General features: G+C 49.3%; 1 protein-coding gene across 1 annotated transcript in view; it reads left to right on the top strand.

Moving 5' to 3' along the window:
• SKIC3 (SKI3 subunit of superkiller complex) overlaps positions 1-21,302 on the top strand; it is a 237,132-nt gene that overhangs the window by 82,943 nt on the left and 132,887 nt on the right. Inside the window, exons 12-17 of the mRNA XM_069751930.1 lie at positions 1,013-1,099; positions 10,099-10,202; positions 11,313-11,439; positions 13,554-13,733; positions 17,509-17,633; positions 20,230-20,483. Coding sequence (XP_069608031.1) covers positions 1,013-1,099; positions 10,099-10,202; positions 11,313-11,439; positions 13,554-13,733; positions 17,509-17,633; positions 20,230-20,483 — 877 coding nt within the window. The remainder of the gene's footprint in view (positions 1-1,012; positions 1,100-10,098; positions 10,203-11,312; positions 11,440-13,553; positions 13,734-17,508; positions 17,634-20,229; positions 20,484-21,302) is intronic.

Genomic DNA, 21,302 nt, shown 5'->3' with positions numbered 1-21,302 from the left:
TCCATTTACTCCAGATTGTATGAATGTCTCTTTGGGCTTGTTAGTATTCATCAGTCATAGTTAGACAAGTGTATGAAAAATCGTCCACTTTTTACCCTGAAAACTTAGACGATTTTCACCTGTAATGTCGCTATGTGCCATCCTTGTGTTCGTTTTTTTTTTTACATTGGGTGGCACTCATTTTTCTACCTCAACATTTTAAAAAGTACCGTATATAGCAAACAGTGTGCACCAAAGCATGTACCCAACTAATCACATATGAGCATGAGGGTGATACATCATGTATGGAAGAACAGTGCAAACAAAGGAGCCCCGACCAAGTATTGACTGCATTTAATGAACATACATTTCAGTAGGCCAACATTTCCGATTTTAACATCATTATTTCATGCTGGTGCTATAAAGTATTCTAATTTACTGAGATAATGACTTTTGGGTTTTCATTGGCTGTAAGCCATAATCATCAACATTAACAGCAATAAACACTTGAAATAGATCACTCTGTTTGTAATGACTCTATGTCATACATGAGTTTCACTTTTTGTATTGAAGAACTGCAATAAATTAACTTTTTGATGATATTCTGTGAGAAGCACCTGTATACATTAGTATCAGTCAGCACAGATAGCGTGTGACCGGAAATCTGTAATTAGATCAAATGGTCAAACCACTTGTATCAGATTTGGTCTATGTACGTTATTGTTACCGTAATCAAATGCTGGTCCTTCACTTGCCTTGTAGGAGAATGGAGACTGGAAGTCCTCAATCCCCAAAGTCTTTCATATTTATGCATGGCATTTATTTGGCTGGGAGGTGGTAAATGCCAGATTGTCCACTACTTATATCCGTTGGATAGGTCATCAATATAAGATCAGCTCTGGGTCCAACACCCAGAGCTGCCATTGATTAGCTAATGATTGATGATCAATATAAAAGCAGTGGACAAGCCCTATAAATACCGTAGGAGGTTCAGTTTATGTTTCTAGGTAATAACTGAGTAATCTTTTTATAGATTTCCAATATAGATGATGATCTGGTTCTTACTTCCCTGAAAAGCCAGGTATATTTAAAGAAGGGATCTTTAGAAGAAGCATCGAAGGTATGTTTACGTACAAACTGATTCTATATATGTGCACTGAAAATATTTAAAGTGTAACTAAACTTTTACTGCTAATGACGTCAGAGACGGCAACTCCTACCGGAATAACTGTTGGTAAAGACACATGCTCCTCACATCAGTTTTAATAGCGATTATTCCTGCACAGTCCATTCTATGGCTGCAGCAATACTTACTGTATTCTTCGGACTATAAGATGCACCAGACTATAAGACGTACATAGGTTTTAGAGGAGGAAGATAGAAAAAAAATAGAAGCAAAAAAAATGTAGTCATGATTCACTGTTATGGGTGGGGGGGGGGGGGGGTTGGGCAGAGCTGCTGCTGACTAAAGGAGTAATATCCCCATCCTGGTGTATGTATATGTTCCCATCCTGGTATATGTGCCCCTTATCTTGATATATATTTCCCCATCTAGGTATATGTGGCCCCACATCCCCATCCTTGTATACATACCCCCCAATCCTGGTATAGATGGCCCCCCATCCCTGGTATACATTGGCCCCCTCATCCTGGTATACATGCCCCCTCCCATCCTGGTATACATGCCCCCTCCCGTCCTGGTATACATGCCCCCTCCCATCCTGGTATACTTTGCCCCCCTCATCCTGGTATACATGCCCCCTCCAATCCTAGTATACATTGCCCCCTCATCCTGGTATACATGCCTTCTCCCATCCTGGTATACATGCCCCCTCCCATCCTGGTATACATTGCCCCCCTCATCCTGGTATACATGCCCCCCTCATCCTGGTATACATGCCCCCTCCCATCCTGGTATACATTGCCCCCCTCATCCTGGTATACATGCCTCCTCATCCTGGTATACATGCCCCCTCCCATCCTGATATACATGCCCCCTCCCATCCTGGTATACATGCCCCCTCCCATCCTGGTATACATGCCCCCTCATCCTGGTATACATGCCCCCTTCCATCCTTGTATACATTGCCCCCCTCATCTTGATATACATGCCCCCTCCCATCCTGGTATACATGCCCCCTCTCATCCTGGTATACATGCCCCCTCCCATCCTGGTATGCATGCCCCCCCCTCATACTGGTATACATGCCCCCTCCTATACATGCCCCCTCCCATCCTGGTATACATGCCTCCTCCCATCCTGGTATAGATGCCCCCTCCCATCCTGGTATACATGCCCCCTCCCATCCTGGTATACATGCCCCCTCCCATCCTGGTATACATGCCCCTTCCCATTTTGGTCTACATGGCCTCCATCCAGAGATGCTCAATTGGGTTTAGGTCAGGGCTCTGGCTGGGCCAGTCAAGAATGGTCACAGAGTTGTTCTGAATCCACTCCTTTGTTATTTTAGCTGTGTGCTTAAGGTCATTGTCTTGTTGGAAGGTGAAGTTCTTAGGAATTAACCAATGAATGCTCATAAGATACATCTGATTTACACAAATCCAGAGAAAATGATTAATTCCTAAAGCGTTTATTTTGCTTATAAAGACCCATATTTCTCTATCGCCTATCATTGGGGGACACAGGAACCATGGGTGTATGCTGCTGCCACTAGAAGGCTGACACTATGCAAATAAAAAAGTTAGCTCCTCCTCTGCAGTGTACACCCCACCGACTGGCATTATACTCTTCAGTTTTAGCTTAGTGTCAATAGGAGGTGGACTCGGGTCTTTCATTAGACCCTTATGTACCTCAATGTGCGTCGTTTTCTTTCTGGTTTTCCAGAGGGATACAGGGTGAACACACCTGTAATCCCACAAAACGAACTATGAGCACGGCGTGTACTGCAACCCCGTATCCTCATAGATCCCTCAGCAGGACCAAGATCCTAGCACACAAGCGTGCTCAGAAGTCTGGTCCTAGCTCCGTCCCCCAGAGCCTGTCGGTTGCGGAGACGAGGACGTCCATCATAGCTCCCTGGACGTCTCATTCCTCTTCAGGTTAGTAAAGGCGTGGGATGTTTGAGGTGAGTATTTTCCCCATCCCATCCCAGATCATTCAAGGGGGGCGCAGATGTAGGGGGCCCTTTTCAGCAGCGGCCTTTGCGTTAAGGGGCCCCTCTGGAGCTGCGCTGCTCAATTTTTTATTTTACTAAGGGCATCCCAGGATACCTGGTCGTCGTTTGCAGGCAGCCGCACGGCCCAGAATCGCTGTATCGCGCGGCGGACTTTGCAGGCAGCCGCGCTTCTTCCTTCCCTGGCAGCTGCGGCCGCTCTGCCATCTATTCCGGCACAGCGGCCTTTGCAGGCTGCCGCGCCGCTTCATACCCCTGCGGCCGCACTGCTCCGGCGCCGCGGTTTTCACGGCGGCCGCACTACCTTCTGTTCCAGCGCGACAGCCCTGGCAGGCTGCCACGCCACTTCTTACATGCGGTGCACTGCTCCAGCGCCGCGTTTTTTCTCCGGACTCCGCCCACTTCCGCTTTTCATCTAGCGGGCTTTTCTCCCGCCTGACAATCTCTCTCCTGTACTCTCCGCCCACCGGCGCCATCTTGGTGCTCCTGGACGCACGGCCAACTCCGCCCTCCCCACTACACCGCTGCTCCGCCCCTTCCAGAGCGCGCATTCTGGCATCCTTCTCAGCGGTCACCATCTGCGGTTCCACTACTCGGATTGCGGTAGGAGCTCACATTGCCTTCCTGCCTAAAGGGCTACTTCTCTCCGGAGGTCCACCCGCAAGCCGGACCGCTTCCTCCACCAGGAATCTGTTTTCGCCTGCCGTGAGTAGCTCTGCATTGCAGACTGACACTCCCCCTGTCCCCTAACCCTCTGGCATTTTCTTCAGGGACCCTTCAAAATATCTACCTCTAAGGGAGGCCGCTCTCGTTTTCTTACTTCTTCCTCTAATTCTTCTGCCTTAGTCAAATACTTTGCATGTTCGTCTTGTAACTGCAAACTTCCCTCAGGCCAGTCCTCTCCACTCTGTCAGGCCTGCAGCAACCCGATTGTTCCCACCGCCCAGGATCCCCCGGCCGCTCCGCTTGAGAGTGATACCCCCACCCCAGGCGCGGCATCCTCTCTGTCACAATCGGTAGCGGATCTAACACGTGTGTCTCAAACTCTGGTGTCTGTACTTGATCGATTACCCCTGCAGACTTCCGCAGTAGCCAGCGGGTCGCAGGAGCCTCCGTCCGAGCCCTCCATTATAAGCCGCAAAAGGTCCAGACAGGAACGCCGGTCTGAGTCCTCTTCTCGTTCCATCTCACACCACGGTCCCTCACTGCGGTCAGCTTCACCCTGGTCCTCCTCCCCTGAGTCAGGCGAGGCGTTCTCTGATGCGCCTTCGGAGGATATTTCGGAGCTGGATTCTAACCAAATCGCTAGCATGAGGGATATGGTTCAGAACCTCATTTGAGCAATAAATCAGACCTGTGGCATCAAGGATTCCTCTACGGAACCCGCAGATCAGGCGGATTTGTTTTGACGGTCTAAACCACCTTCCAAGTTTTTCGCTCCTCACCCTGAATTCGAGGAGATCATGACCAGAGAAAGAGAGAATCCAACCAGACGTTTTCAGAGGGAAAAGCGCCTTGGAATTTTATATCCTTTTTCCCCAGAACTTACCTCCAATTGGACTGTTTCTCCCTCAGTGGATCCTCCAGTTTCCAGGCTGTCCACCAACACGGTCCTTCCACTGTCCAGCGGAGCATCTCTGAATGATTCTAACGATAGACTCATAGAATCCTTTGCGAAGTCAGCCTTTGAAGCGGCTGCAGCTACTCTATGCCCGGCTTTTGCTTCCACTTGGGTTTCAAAAGCCATATCCAAATTGGCCAAACAACTCCATCTGGGCATCCTGGACGGGGCTCCACCCGGACAGCTGGTGGAGTTTGCCAACCAGATTTCTCATGCAGGTGAATATCTGGTCTCCGCCTCCCTGGATGCTGCGTCTTGTGCGGCTCAGGCGTCCAGCAATGCTGTTGCCATCCACCGGACCGTTTGGCTCAAGGCCTGGCAGGCGGATTTGTCTTCTAAAAAGTCCCTTACCAGCCTGCCTTTTCAAGGTTCACGTCTCTTTGGTTCTAAGCTGGACCAAATCATTAAGAACGCCACTGGGGGCACAAGTTCTCTTCTTCCCCAGTCTAAACCTCATCATCCTCCTCCTAGACGGCAATTTCGGTCCTTTCGGCCTTTTCGTCGCTTCGTGGCGTCAAACTCCTTTTCCCAGCAGCAGCAGAGGCCACAGGCATGTCAAGAGAAGAAGACGGTATCCTTTAGACCCACTCCTTCCTGGCGTTCCCGCTACTCCCAGGGTAAATCTTCCAGGTCTAGGACTGGAAGATCCACCTCGGCATGACTCACAGCAAGACCCCAGCCCACTTCCCAGGCTGGGCAGCCATCTCCTCTTCTTCAGGGACGTCTAGATCTCCTCATTAGAGGACGCATGGGTCAGGGAAGTTGTATCCTCGGGATACGAAATAGAGTTCGTTTCACGACCCCGGGTTTGAATCCCGACCTCCAAGAGACCCCGCTCTAGTTCCGGGTTTCTTCGCAGCCATCGCTTCTCTGCTAAAAGCCAAGGTAATCGTTCCCGTCCCAGACAAAGAACGGTTCACAGGTTTCTATTCCAATCTTTTTGTGGTACCGAAAAAAGACGGCAAGGTTCGTCCCATTCTGGATCTCAAATTGCTGAACAAGAGAGTTCGTCTGAGACACTTCAGGATGGAATCCCTTCGTTCAGTAATTGCTTCCATGGAGGCTCAAGAATTTCTGTGTTCCATAGATATTCAGGACGCCTACCTCCATGTCCCGATATTCCCGGGACATCACCGATTCCTGCTCTTTGCGTTGCTCCAGGACCATTTTTAGTTCGTCGCCCTGCCTTTCGGTCTCACAACCGCTCCCAGGGTTTTCACGAAGATCATGGCGGCGCTGATAGCCATCTTGAGGGTCAGGGGACTGGTACTTTTTCCATACCTCGACGACATCCTCATCAAGGCTCCATCCTTTTCTCAGGCTCACGAGAGCCTGTCCATCATCCTCGACACTCTAGCCCGTTTCGGTTGGCTTGTCAACAGGAAGAAATCCTATCTTGTTCCTTCCCAGCTCCTCGTTTTTCTGGGCATGCTCTTCGACACTCGTCAGACCAAAGTCTTCCTTCCCGAAGACAAGAGCTACATCCTTCGTCGTGACGTACGCTTGCTCCAGGGTCTTTTCGATCGGCCATGAAGGTTTTGGGGAGGATGGTAGCAACATTGGAAGCAATTCCCTTCGCCCAATTTCACTCATTACCTCTTCAGCAGGCCATCCTGTCACAGTGGGACAGGTCTGTCTTCTCCCTGGATCGTCCGATCTGACTCTCTCCCCGGGTCAAACGGTCCCTCAACTGGTGGCTGACTTCACCTCTCATCTCCCAGGGCAGGTCCTTCCTTCCAGTTTACTGGCAGGTGGTGACGATGGACGCCAGCCTGCTCGGCTGGGGCGTGGTGTTTCGCCAACTAACTGTTCAGGAGCAGGATTCTTCTCTGCCGATCATCGTCCTCGAGATTCGGGCCATCTTTCTCTCCCTTCGTCACTGGGAAAGGATTCTCAGGGGTCTACCTATCCGAATTCAGACGGACAATGCCACAGCGGTGGCATATGTCAACCATCAGGGGGGGACTCGGCGCTCCTTGGCCGAGGTATCCAAGATCCTCCTCTAGGCAGAGGCAACGGTTCCGGTGATATCCGTGGTGCATAACCCCGGCGTTGACAATTGGGCCGCCGACTTCCGCAGCCGCGAGTGTCTTGAGGCAGGGGAATGGTCCTTGCATCAGGAGGTCTTCCATCAGATTTGTCTTCGATGGGGGACTCCTGACGTGGACCTCACGGTGTCCCGAATGAACAGGAAGGTTCCTCGGTTCGTCTCCAGGTCTCGTGACCCTCTCGCAGTGGGCGTCGACGCTCTGGCCATTCCTTGGTCGCAGTTCGTGCTCCCCTATCTGTCCCCACCCCTTCCCTTGCTTCCCAAGCTGTTGAAAAAGATCAAAGCGGAAGGGGTGACGGTCATTCTGATCGCCCCGGATTGGCCCAGGAGATCTTGGTTTGCGGAGATCGTCAATCTTCTCGCGTACGCCCCCTGGTGCCTTCCAGACAGAACCAAACTGCTGTCTCGGGGTCCGATCTGCCACCCGAATTCTCGGTCGCTCAGTTTAACGGCGTGGCTGTTGAGACCGCAGTTCTGAGAGCGTACGGCCTTTCAGACCGGGTGATTCACACTATGATCCAGGCTAGGAAGCCTTCGTCTTCCAGGATCTTCTATCATACCTGGAAGGCTTACTCCCATTGGTGTGAGTCCAACCGCGTTTCACCTATGTCCTTTTCCCTGCCTTCCATTTTGGCCTTCCTTCAGGCAGGACTGGATTCGGGCCTTGCTCTTAGTTCCCTAAAGGGCCAGGTTTCTGCGCTCTCCATCCTTTTTCAGAAGACGTTATCTTCTCGGCCACAGGTTAAGACCTTCCTTCAAGGAGTAGCCCACGCTGTCCCTCCATACAGGGCCCCTGTGGATTCATGGGATTTAAATCTTGTGCTGGATGTTCTGAGGGGTTCCCCCTTTGAGCCTCTCAGGGAGGTTTCCCTGTCAGTTCTATCTTGGAAGGTGGCCTTTCGTGTGGCCATCACTTCGATCCCCCGCGTTTCCGTGTTAGCGGCCCTTTCATGCCGACCTCCGTTCTTGGTTATCCACCAGGACAAGGTGGTCCTCAGGCCTCCGCCTTCCTTCCTTCCTTCCTAAGGTGGTTTCCACCTTCCGCCTCAACGAGGACATCGTTCTACCTTCCTTTTGTCCAGCTCCGGCTCATCCTCTGGAGCGATCGTTGAACAAGCTGGACCTCGTCAGGGCAGTGAGGATCTACCTGGCTAGAACGGCCTATTTCCAGAAGACGGATTCTCTTTTCATCATTCCTGATGGCACGCGTAGAGGCCTGCCGGCTTCCAAGGCGATTATTGCTCGCTGGATCAGAATCGCAATTTTGGAGGCTTATCAGCTCATGAACAGATTGCCCCCTCCTGGGATAAAGGCTCTCTCTACCCGGGCAGTCGGCGCTTCCTGGGCGGTACACCACAGGGCTTCCGCCCTACAGCTTTGCAAAGCGGCAACCTGGTCTTCCATCCACACGTTCGCCAAATTTTACAAGGTCCATACCTATGCTTCGGCGGACGCCAGCCTAGGCAGAAGGACCTTGCAGGTGGCAGTGGTGAGTACTCTGACCTGATGGAAGTCTGTTTTTTCCCACTCCAGGGACTGCTTTGGGACGTCCCATGCTTCCTGTGTCCCCCAATGAGAGGCGATAGAGAAAACAGGATTTTTGGTTGCTTTCCGTAAAATCTGTTTCTCGGAGCCTCCATTGGGTGACACAGCACCCTCCCATGTTATTCTGTTTCTGTTGTTCTGTGTTCTATGACTGTTCTCATGTTTACAGTTCTCATGTTTATGGTTATGTTTCAACCTTATTGTTTTTCTCACTAACTGAAGTGCATAATGCCAGTCGGTGGGGTGTACACTGCAGGGGAGGAGCTAATTTTTTTTGTGCATAGTGTCAGCCTCCTAGTGGCAGCAGCATACACCCATGGTTCCTATGTCCCCCAATGGAGGCTCAGAGAAACAGATTTTACGGTAAGCAACCAAAAATCCAGTTTTTTTAGCTCTGAAAGTAGACGCAGTGTGAACATACCCTAAAGTTGTTTTCTGGGGCTTTTAATTTGGGATCTAGGTAAACAGGGAAGGGAAGCTACATTTCAATGGAAATATACATAGTTTTGATGTGCACTTTCTCCTTTATTCTGGGATGGAGGGTCACCAATAATACATTAATGTCCTGCTCTGTCCTTATTCACATTGAGGTAGGCTGATACAAGGTGAGGTTTTAATACTGGAGATAGGATAGGACCAGCCTGACTTAGGTTCACCTTGTCGCAGTGGGATGGCTTCTACGGTTTTTGATCAAAATAGTGTTAACCGAGTACTCCATGTTATTTACATGTACTGTTACTATTACCTTACTATAGAGTATATGCTCATTTTGTTTTTTTCTTGGCTTTTGTCTGTGAAATATCCATGGTGTGGTTGTGCTCTTAAGGCACCTTCACACTGGCCAACTTAACAACGATATCGCTAGCGATCCGTGACGTTGCAGCATCCTGGATAGCGATATCGTTGTGTTTGACACGCAGCAGCGATCTGGATCCTGCTGTGACATCGTTGGTCGGAGCAGAAAGGCCAGAACTTTATTTCGTCGCTGGATCTCCCGCAGACATCGCTGAATCGGCGTGTGTGACGCCGATTCAGCGATGTCTTCACTGGTAACCAGGGTAAACATCGGGTTACTAAGCGCAGGGCTGCGCTTAGTAACCCGATGTTTACCCTGGTTAACAGTGTAAATGTAAAAAAAAACACTACATACTTACATTCCGGTGTCCGTCCCCCGGTGTTCTGCTTCCCTGCACTGTGAGCGCCGGTCGGCTGTAAAGCACAGCGGTGACGTCACCGCTCTGCTTTACGGCTGGCGCTCACACAGTGCAGGGAAGCAGAACGCCAGGGGACAGACACCGGAATGTAAGTATGTAGTGTTTGTTTTTTTTTACATTTACACTGGTAACCAGGGTAAACATCGGGTTACTAAGCGCGGCCCTGCGCTTAGTAATCCGATGTTTACCCTGGTTACCCGGGAACTTCGGCATCGTTGGTCGCTGGAGAGCTATCTGTGTGACAGCTCTCCAGCGACCACATAGCGACGCTGCAGCAATCGGCATCGTTGTCTAGATCGCTGCAGCGTCGCTAAATGTGACGGTACCTTTACACATGGCCCTTATAGCAGCTTATGCTCGGGCTCATATCTTTGGTTTTGTGGCCTTGGTGACGGCCAGATGTAAACAGTGCATGACAGCACAGCTCCAATTAATGTGTAGTCGCTATTCCCAGGACTGCAGATCAGTTTAATCTTTTTTGTTCCTGATACTATTTGTATTTAGCCCATCACATATGTTGATTCTGTGTTTTAAGCATTTTCCCTATTTTATCAGGTCTGTAGAAAACTTCAAAAGACACATCATGAATTTGCAGAAACATATTTTTTGGAGGGCCAGCTCCATTACACTCAAAAGAACTACACCGAGGCTGATAAAAGGTAATCTGGTGTACCATGGTTGTGGCAAGAGAGCAGAAGCACTAAAGTTCTTGTCATCTTTCTCTGTGAAGGGGCTATTTGCACATTTCATTTTCAGGGGACCATTGCACTGCCTAGAAGTCTATGCTGATGTGACACTCCCTACAAGAAGAAACTCTTCTCCTTAGACCCCCCCCTTTCAGATGCCTCTCACCCAGCCAGATCAGTGCTTTGCACTAATTGGGGGCAAGAACCTTCAAACACGTCTGCAAATAGAGTTTCTTGGTAGGATATAATTCCAGACTCTTCAGGCAAGGGTCTTTAACCCATTCCTGACCTTGCAATTTTCCAATCTTTCGTTTTTGTTTTTTCCCTCTAACAGGCTCCCATCAGAGGCTTTTAAAGCCACATACTGGCTGATTAAATCAGTCATCATGTGCGAGCCCACATCAAAGGCAAGGACACGTCCTTTGAGGAAAAAAGCTCATGAAGGGTATAAAGGGAATCTGTCAGCAGGATTTTGCACTCCAAACTATTTACATGTGCACGTATCTCTTTCAAAGGCAAGTCCCTCAATACCTTTACATGACCAGTCTGTTCCTTTATCACTTAGAAATCAACATTTGATTTCATATGCAAATGAGGCTGAAGAGCTATTTGTAGATCTGAAGCCTCTGTCACTCCAGCTCTATTCCCTGCCCATTGCCGCCTCCTCCTGCTCGACTGATTGCGTTATTGCCTGAAGTCACACAGCATAGAGGCCATCAGTCAATAAGAGGGAGGCAGCTCTGAGCGGGGAATAGAGCTGGAGTGACAGAGTCTTCAGATCTACAAATAGCTCTTCAGCCTCATTTGTATATCAAATCAAATGCTGATTTCTCAGTAACAGAGGAAGGGACCAGCCATGGAAAGGTATTGCTGGACTTGACTTTGAAATTCTGGTGACACATTTACTTTAAAAGATTAATAATGACTTTTAGGACTGCTAAACGAATGGATTACTGAAAAACTGAATAATCACTAGGACAGACTTTACAAGTTACAATTCCAAGAGGCTGTTCCACTGTGATTTCACTTTAGTGATATGTCCCAAACAGAGTGATGGATGCTTTTGACATTTTTCCATTTCAGTTTCCATCATGCCATTGAGAAGAATCCAGAGAATGCAAACTACTATTTCTGCCTTGGTTTAACTTATTGGTTTATGAGTGAAGAAAGCAAACGAGATAAAACTAAGGCCGTGACACAGTTTTTAAAGGTATTGAGTTATATTCATGTCTTTCATTATAGGATTACTGGTTTACGTGTAGCGTCCCGATGCCTGGGGCTCTGGGCACATTCTTCTGTTGTCCTTACACTGTCAGATGTATTAGTGTTCTCTGGCAAGGGTACAGACCGCTTCCTTGCCCTCTAAATGACAGCTACTTTAATGGCTTGTCTGGTCTTTTAGATGACATGATCACCTTAGGCCGCCATGGTAGTTGGAAGAGGCTGGGCCTCCCCTTGTGAGCCCATAAATACCCCGTGAAGTGATAGTGGGGTGCAGATGAGTTACCATGACACACACAGGCTGAAAAAGCCTGTCATTGGCACGCCAAAGGGAGCATGGAATGACGTGCCCCCTGCCGGAGCGTCTTAAATCCCACTGTCAGAGATTAACGGCGGCATTTAACAGTTTGACAGCCACTGGCGGAGCACCATTCCACCCCCAGCTGTGAAGGGCACATGATAGCTGATTATATCAAAGTCAAGGACACAACATAGGACCTAAATACACGTCATATATCGTGAAGGGGATAATGTCCTTATGAATGTATTCCATATGTGCTTAGGAACAAATCCTGCCTCGTTAAGGCATAAAACCCACATACAAGGGAGTTTTCTACTGACCCTTAAAATATAAGACATAAAAGTCCTGGAGTTTTTGTTTTACTTTCTTGGCTATTCATTATTTGTCCTCCTGCCTTCAGGTCACAAGACTATTTTATAGTGCACATTAAATGACCAGACAGCTGGGCTTCACTAAATTGCTGAGGGTCTGACTGCAAGGCCCCACTGATCCTGGGAACAGGGCTCTGCAGATTCTTTTCTGAATGAAGTGAAAAAAGCTTGCACCCCTCCGAGCCATTCATTCTCTATGTGACTGTTGGGAAAAATAGTCCTATCAACATGGAATGGAGTGCAGGTATGCTTGACATTAGCACCATTCAGACAGGGCTCTGAGAACAAGATCGGTGGGGGCCCAGCGGTTATATTCCAGCAATCAGCAGTTATCCCCTATCTTATTGGGACAACCCCAATATTAATTTTACAGTGCTGACATCATTGGTCATGGTGACTTGCATGTGGAGTGAACCTTTCTTTTGTGCTTTGGAAAGTCGACTGACATGAGAGGAGTTGATGTCCAGGAAGAGAAGGTGCATAACGTGAATACTGCCACCAAAAATATAATTTTATAGTCCACATTAGTAAAAAAAAAATAAAAATCTGTTGCGGATATTGTCCCAGATTGGCAACAAGTTCTTTTATTTTTTTTTCTACGGAATGAACAATTTACATTGTGAAGGGTAAAATGCACAGAAAGAATTGACATCTGCACCGCAAGTCAGCTTACAAGTTAATTTTTGTAGTTTATGAATGAGATTTAGTCAAGGGAATCTGTCAGCAGGTATTTGCTATGTAATCTGAGAGCAACATAAGGTAAGGGAAGATACACTGATTTCAGTAATGTGTCACTTATTAGGCTGTGTGCTGTTGTTTCAGTGCAATCAAGTGTTTTATCAACAGGAGATTATCACTGCCTGGACAACAGCCTGTGTGTTGTAAAATACTTACGGCCAGCGTCTTCAGCTGTTTTCGGTGCCGCTCCAGTCGTCTTCTGCACCACGTGACCGGAGTTGTGGCTGGCCAGATTGCTCCAGTTTATGTTGGGCGGAACCGAAGTCACTTCACAGTGTTAGTCTATGAGACTATAGTAAAAGAGAGAGTGACCGTTAGCAGTGACTTCTGGCCAGTCAGAGGTGCCTTCACAACATGACGATGAGGGACCGGAGCGGCACCTGAACCAATAGAAATGGCAACCAGTATGTATTTTACTACACATCTGCAAAATGCATTACTGGCACCACTCCAGTGGCGAAATAAAAAATTCCCCAGAATGATATCTTACAACAAGTCAGTCCTATTATCTAAGAGGCCTATTTAATGAGGATGTGGTTTGATCTGGTGACAGTTCTGCTTTTAATCACTTTTCTATTAAAAGTGTATATATAAATGTATGTAATTCCCATCCTATTGCAATCCAATCCTATAATCCTAGCACAATTTTCAGGTTTTTTTTGTATTCCTTATTCTTTTTGTTCTCATGTGCAGGCTGCCAAACTGGACCCCTACATGCCAAAAGTGTTCTGTTATTTGGGTCATTACTATCGAGAAGTAGCCGGTGACAAGACCAGGGCTCGTGGTTGCTATAAGAAAGCGTTTGACCTGGATGAGAATGATGGAGAATCAGGAGCAGAAGCGGTGGATCTAAGTATGGAGCTGAATGACATGGTAATCTAGCACCTTTTGAGTATGATGATGAGGGTTTCTTGCACTGCTAGACCTTTTACGCATAGCTTTGTGAGCAAAAACTGCACAGAAAAAAAAATCTAAAAAGAAAAGTGAAAATAAATAAAATTAAGTTTATCCAATTCTTTTCCCACCTACTAGAACAGGAGTGAGGAACTTTTTTTCAGCCAAGGGCCATTTGGATGTTTATACCATCAACTTGAAAATAATCCTTCTGTAATTGCTCAGACATTTAATTAGCTAACTCCTAATGTAATGGCTGGAGCTGCTTCTTTTCGGTGAGGCTTGTGATGTTAGGTGGTTTGGATGATGTTGCTACTCGTAATTGCTTTTCCAGATTTGTGTCGGCCTGGATCGCAGGAGACTCTTTGCAATAAGTGTTTTTGTAAAGAACTCGCAGCAGTAGGCTGTACCCACCACACATGAATATTACATTGCAGGTCTCCTGACAGTGGGAAATTCATCAGTGCTCACGTTACATTTATAGAACTCATGCACTACGAGATCTATAGTATACATCAAATAGGAGACACCAAGACTGCTGTATATGCATCACATAGGAGTCACCGAGATTGCTTTATACACACCACATAAAAGACAGACAGAGCTGTATACATCACATGGGAGACACTAAGACTGCTGTACATACATCACATAGGAGACACCAATACTGTTTTAAATACATCAGAGGAGACATGGGAAATGCATCATATACATCACAAGAGACATAGAGCTGCTGTATATACATCACAGGAGACATGGGTCTGCAGTATAGACATCAGTGGAAACATGGGGCTCTGGTATAGATATCACAAGAGACTTGTAGCTGCTGTATATACATCACAGGAGACATGGGACTGTGGTATAGACATCAAAGAAGAAGACATGGGGCTGCGGCATAGGCCTAAACAGAAGACATGGGGCTAAGGCATAAACATCACAGGAGACACTGGACTGTGATATAGACATCACAGGAGACATGGGGCTACAGTATATACATCACAGAAGACATGGGTCTGCGGTGTATACATCACAGGAGACATGGGGCTGCAGTATATACATCACAGTAGACATGGGGCTGCGGTATATTCATCACAGAAGATATGGGGCAGCTCCATATATATCACAGTAGACATAGGGCTGCGTCATATTCATCACGGGAGACATGGGGTTGCGTCAGATTCATCACAGGAGACATGGGGCTGCAGTATAGACATGACAGGAGACATGGAACTGCGGCATACACATCACAGGAGACATGGGACTGCGGCATACACATCACAGGAGACATGGGACTGCGGCATACGCATCACAGGAGACATGGGGCTGCGGCATACGCATCACAGGAGACATGGGACTGCGGCATACACATCACAGGAGACATGGGACTGCGGCATACGCATCACAGGAGACATGGGGCTGCAGTATATACATCACAGGAGACATGGGACTGCGGCATACGCATCACAGGAGACATGGGGCTGCAGTATATACATCACAGGAGACATGGGACTGCGGCATACGCATCACAGGAGACATGGGGCTGCAGTATATACATCACAGGAGACATGGGACTGCGGCATACACATCACAGGAGACATGGGGCTGCGGCATACACATCACAGGAGACATGGGGCTGCAGTATATACATCACAGGAGACATGGGACTGTGGCATACACATCACAGGAGACATGGGGCTGCAGTATATACATCACACGAGACATGGGACTGCAGTATATACATCACAGGAGACATGGGACTGTGGCATACACATCACAGGAGACATGGGATTGCGGCATAGACATCACAGGAGACATGGGACTGCGGCATACACATCACAGGAGACATGGGGCTGCAGTATATACATCACAGGAGACATGGGACTGTGGCATACACATCACAGGAGACATGGGACTGCGGTATATACATCACAGGAGACATGGGACTGCGGCATACACATCACAGGAGACATGGGACTACGGCATATACATCACAGGAGACATGGGACTGCGGTATATACATCACAGGAGACATGGGACTGTGGCATACACATCACAGGAGACATGGGGCTGCAGTATATACATCACAGGAGACATGGGACTGCGGCATACACATCACAGGAGACATGGGACTACGGCATATACATCACAGGAGACATGGGGCTGCGGCATACACATCACAGGAGACATGGGGCTGCAGTATATACATCACAGGAGACATGGGACTGTGGCATACACATCACAGGAGACATGGGGCTGCAGTATATACATCACAGGAGACATGGGACTGTGGCATACACATCACAGGAGACATGGGATTGCGGCATAGACATCACAGGAGACATGGGGCTGCAGTATATACATCACACGAGACATGGGACTGCAGTATATACATCACATGAGACATGGGAGTGCGGCATACACTTCACAGGAGACATGGGATTGCGGCATAGACATCACAGGAGACATGGGGCTGCAGTATATACATCACACGAGACATGGGGCTGCAGTATATACATCACACGAGACATGGGGCTGCAGTATATACATCACACGAAACATGGGACTGCGGCATACACTTCACAGGAGACATGGGATTGCGGCATAGACATCACAGGAGACATGGGGCTGCGGCATAGACATCACAGGAGACATGGGACTGCGGCATACACATCACAGGAGACATGGGGCTGCAGTATATACATCACAGGAGACATGGGACTGTGGCATACACATCACAGAAGACATGGGGCTGCAGTATATACATCACAAGAGACATGGGACTGTGGCATACACATCACAGGAGACATGGGATTGCGGCATAGACATCACAGGAGACATGGGGCTGCAGTATATACATCACAGGAGACATGGGACTGCGGCATACACTTCACAGGAGACATGGGATTGCGGCATAGACATCACAGGAGACATGGGACTGCGGCATAGACATCACAGGAGACATGGGACTGCGGCATACACATCACAGGAGACATGGGGCTGCAGTATATACATCACAGGAGACATGGGACTGTGGCATACACATCACAGGAGACATGGGATTGCGGCATAGACATCACAGGAGACATGGGGCTGCAGTATATACATCACACGAGACATGGGACTGCGGCATACACTTCACAGGAGACATGGGGCTGCAGTATATACATCACACGAGACATGGGACTGCGGCATACACTTCACAGGAGACATGGGGCTGCAGTATATACATCACAGGAGACATGGGACTGCGGCATAGACATCACAGGAGACATGGGGCTGCAGTATATACATCACACGAGACATGGGACTGCGGCATACACATCACAGTAGACATGAGGCTGCAGTATATACATCACAAGAGGCACTGGGGCTCCGCTGCTGTCTTTTTTGTGAGCACATAGCGCTCTTAAGTTTGCCCACAAAGTACATCCTGACGCTGGCACTGGTCAGTGCGATAACATAATCTTTCATTACACGCGCTGCAGCGTTCAGTAGTGAACACTGTGTGCTCACAGAGCAGGGAGAGATTAAAGAGCCTGCAGCTGTCAAGATGCTGTCGCTGGCCCGAGCATTGTAGTTCCAGTGATTCTGCCCAGGTATCTGAGAAAAGTTTATTGTGGGGCAGAAACGGCCCCAGTGCCTGAGTTCCCCACCGCTGTACTAGAATGTTCTCTCCAAAGAGTCCTAATACATAGTAACCAGACCTTAAAACATTGCTTAAATCTTCATAATCATGAATTGATATCTTTTCTAGGATACGGCATTAGCCATTTTGTCAAGTGTAACGGAAAAAGCAAGCGCAGGAACAGCAAAGTGGGCTTGGCTGCGGAGAGGCCTGTTCTACCTAAGAGTCGGTCAGCACTCCAAAGCTGTGTCTGAGTAAGTGAGCCTTACCTGCCATCTCACAGCCGGGCCTGCCATCTCACAGCCGGGCCTGTCATCTCACAGCCGGGCCTGTCTTCTCACAGCCGGGCCTGTCATCTAACAGCCGGGCCTGTCATCTAACAGCCGGGCCTACCATGTCACAGCCAGGCCTGCCATGTCACAGCCGGGCCTGTCATCTCACAGCCGGGCCTGTCATCTCACAGCCGGGCCTGTCATCTCACAGCCGGGCCTGCCATCTCACAGCCGGGCCTGCCATCTCACAGCCGGGCCTGTCATCTCACAGCCGGGCCTGTCTTCTCACAGCCGGGCCTGTCTTCTCACAGCTGGGCCTGTCTTCTCACAGCCGGGCCTGCGATCTCACAGCCGGGCCTGTCTTCTCACAGCCGGGCCTGTCTTCTCACAGCCGGGCCTGTCTTCTCACAGCCGGGCCTGTCTTCTCACAGCTGGGTCTGCCATCTCACAGCCGGGCCTGCCATCTCACAGCCGGGCCTGCCATGTCACAGCTGGGCCTGCCATCTCACAGCCGGGCCTGTCTTCTCACAGCCGGGCCTGTCTTCTCACAGCTGGGCCTGCCATCTCACAGCTGGGCCTGCCATCTCACAGCCGGGCCTGCCATGTCACAGCTGGGCCTGCCATCTCACAGCCGGGCCTGTCTTCTCACAGCCGGGCCTGTCTTCTCACAGCTGGGCCTGCCATCTCACAGCCGGGCCTGCCATCTCACAGCCGGGCCTGTCTTCTCACAGCCGGGCCTGTCATCTCACAGCCGGGCCTGTCATCTCACAGCCAGGCCTGCCATGTCACAACCGGGCCTGCCATGTCACAGCCGGGCCTGTCATCTCACAGCCCGGCCTACCATGTCACAGCCAGGCCTGTCATCTCACAGCCGGGCCTGTCTTCTCACAGCCGGGCCTACCTTGTCACAGCCGGGCCTGCCATGTCACAGCCGGGCCTGCCATGCCACAGCCGGGCCTGCCATGCCACAGCCGGGCCTGCCATGCTACAGCCGGGCCTGCCATGTCACAGCCGGGCCTGCCATGTCGCATCCGGGCCTGCCATGTCGCAGCCGGGCCTGCCATGTCACAGCCGGGCCTGCCATGTCACAGCCGGGCCTGCCATGTCACAGCCGGGCCTGCCATGTCACAGCCGGGCCTGCCATGTCACAGCCGGGCCTGCCATGTCACAGCCGGGCCTGCCATGTCACAGCCGGGCCTGCCATGTCACAGCCGGGCCTGCCATGTCACAGCCGGGCCTGCCATGTCACAGCCGTGCCTGTCATGTCACAGCCGTGCCTGCCATGTCACAGCCGTGCCTGCCATGTCACAGCCGGACCTGCCATGACACAGCCGGGCCTGCCATGACACAGCCGGGCCTGCCATGTCACACCCGGGCCCGCCATGTCACAGCCGGACCTGCCATGACACAGCCGGGCCTGCCATGACACAGCCGGGCCTGCCATGTCACACCCGGGCCCGCCATGTCACAGCCGGGCCAGCCATGTCACAGCCGGGCCTGCCATCTCACAGCCAGGCCTGCCATCTCACAGCTGGGCCTGCCATCTGTATACTGACATCTTTGGTGCCCTAAGATGTGCTACTATGACTTAGGGAGAGTACAGGTGTATAGACCAGGCTCCATACATGGTAGTTACTGACTGTATGATACAGCCGTCACCTTCCTCTAACAGCAGCAATCAGTGCTGTTTAACCTCTTAAACGTTGCTATCAACCAATGATAGTTGCATTTAAGTTGTGCAATCCCAGTGGGGTGTTTTTACAGACATACAATGCCCTCTTTCTCCCGAGATGGGATTGCTGGACCGGCACCGATCGGCTGATCAGGGAACACAAAATCCCTGACAAGGAGCTTTTGTCTCTGTTACAAGATGGCACTGCAGGACGGGTGCTGACTGCTGCACCATTCATTCTCTTCGGGGCTGCTGGAAGAAGCTAAGTGCTTGTCCGCCCCATAGGGAAGGAATGGAGTGATGGTCGGGCGTGCTCGTTCTGCTGATGGGTGCTGGTCACAGCAGAGGGACACCCACTAATCAGTAAGTTATCATTTACTTTGTGAATAGGAGATTACTTGTGTTAAAGGAGTTTTCTGCATAACTAATAAAAACAATACAAACTAAAGCCTACCATTATAGACCAGTCACTCTCTATTCAGTTAACACCTGAACTTTATTGGTGAAACCTCCATTGTTATGAATTCTGTTGAATTTTTGGCGGTCATATTTTTCCCAAATCTTATGGCCTTGATGCAGAAAAACGGCAGGGGCTATTGATTGCATCCACAGTTTCCTTTCACTCCCTGACCTCACAGCTTGCTCGATCTCCACAAGTGGTTTCCAGGCTCGTTGTCACATGAGTCTGTAATGGGGTTACTTACGAAGTTCTGTCCTGTAGGATGGAGCACTAATTGCCGTGCCCTTTGTTTCCTGCACTTAGTATGGGTTCCTCATAAATCCTGCGTTCTCTGGTCCGTATACGGGGCATTTACAATTTGGCATTACATTTTTATTGAAATATTTTGAATTGTGTTTGTCTAAAATCCCTTTTCTCATTTATTGTTTATTTTGGTAATGATTCAGCTTGCACGCTGCTTTGAGAGCCGACCCCAAGGACCCCAACTGCTGGGAGTGTTTAGGAGAAGCATATCTGAGTAGAGGGGGCTATTCTACCGCTCTGAAATCCTTCATGAAAGCCAGCGAACTGAATCCAGATTCAATGTACAGTGCATACAAAATCGCATCCATCAAGCAGCTCCTGGGCACGTATACAGATGCGGTGACCGAGTACCAGCATATCGTACAGAAGTCTGGAGAATATGTGCCAGCGCTGAAAGGTAGTGTCCTCTCATTACCAAACAGGGAGGAGCCAATGTATGGAAACATTGCATAGGCGTCCATGAATCCTGACTATAATGCACTAATCACACTGAGCGTTGTACTGTCACTGTAATGCTACGTCCACATTTGCGTTGTTGGGCGCAGCGTCGTCGATGCAACCCACAACGCACATACACAACGCAGCGTTTTTTGACACATGCGTTGTCATAAAATAGTAAAGTTCAGGAATTTTGGCGCAGGGAAAACGCTACAAGTAGCGTCCGCGCCCTGTCTGGTGCGTCAAAATGACGCATGCGTCGTAAAACGCATTCCGGCGCATGTCCATGCGCCCCCCATGTTAAAGATAGGGGCGCATGACGCATGCGTCGGTATCCGTCGACGACGTTGCGCCCAACAACGCAAATGTGAACGTAGCATAACCAGTGGTGGTTGATGGGAATTGCTCTTTAGATCTAATTAATTAATAACTTAGAGGAGTTGTTTTGATTTTTTTTTTCTATCTAGCCCTATTTTTTTCTAAAAATTAAAAGGCTATGGCATCACATATAAAAAAAAAAAAAGTAAAATAAAAGGTTTCCCTCCTTACTTCACCCATTGAGCTGACAGTCACTGCATTTATATATGGGCTTCCCACATATAGACCTGAGCATTGCTCTGCCCTATTGCTGTGGCAGCAGCACTTAGCGCTGGTTTTGCCACCATTGTCCTGCTTCGGTAAGGCAATGTCTCCTGCCCTTGAAGCAAGAAGGAGGAATTACACCCTCTAGGAACATTCTGCAGGAATTCCTATAAATTCCACAATGGATAATGCAAAT

This window comes from Ranitomeya imitator, chromosome 1, assembly GCF_032444005.1.
Source record: "Ranitomeya imitator isolate aRanImi1 chromosome 1, aRanImi1.pri, whole genome shotgun sequence".
Lineage (NCBI taxonomy): Eukaryota > Metazoa > Chordata > Amphibia > Anura > Dendrobatidae > Ranitomeya > Ranitomeya imitator.
This window is presented reverse-complemented; position numbering and strand designations above follow the sequence as displayed.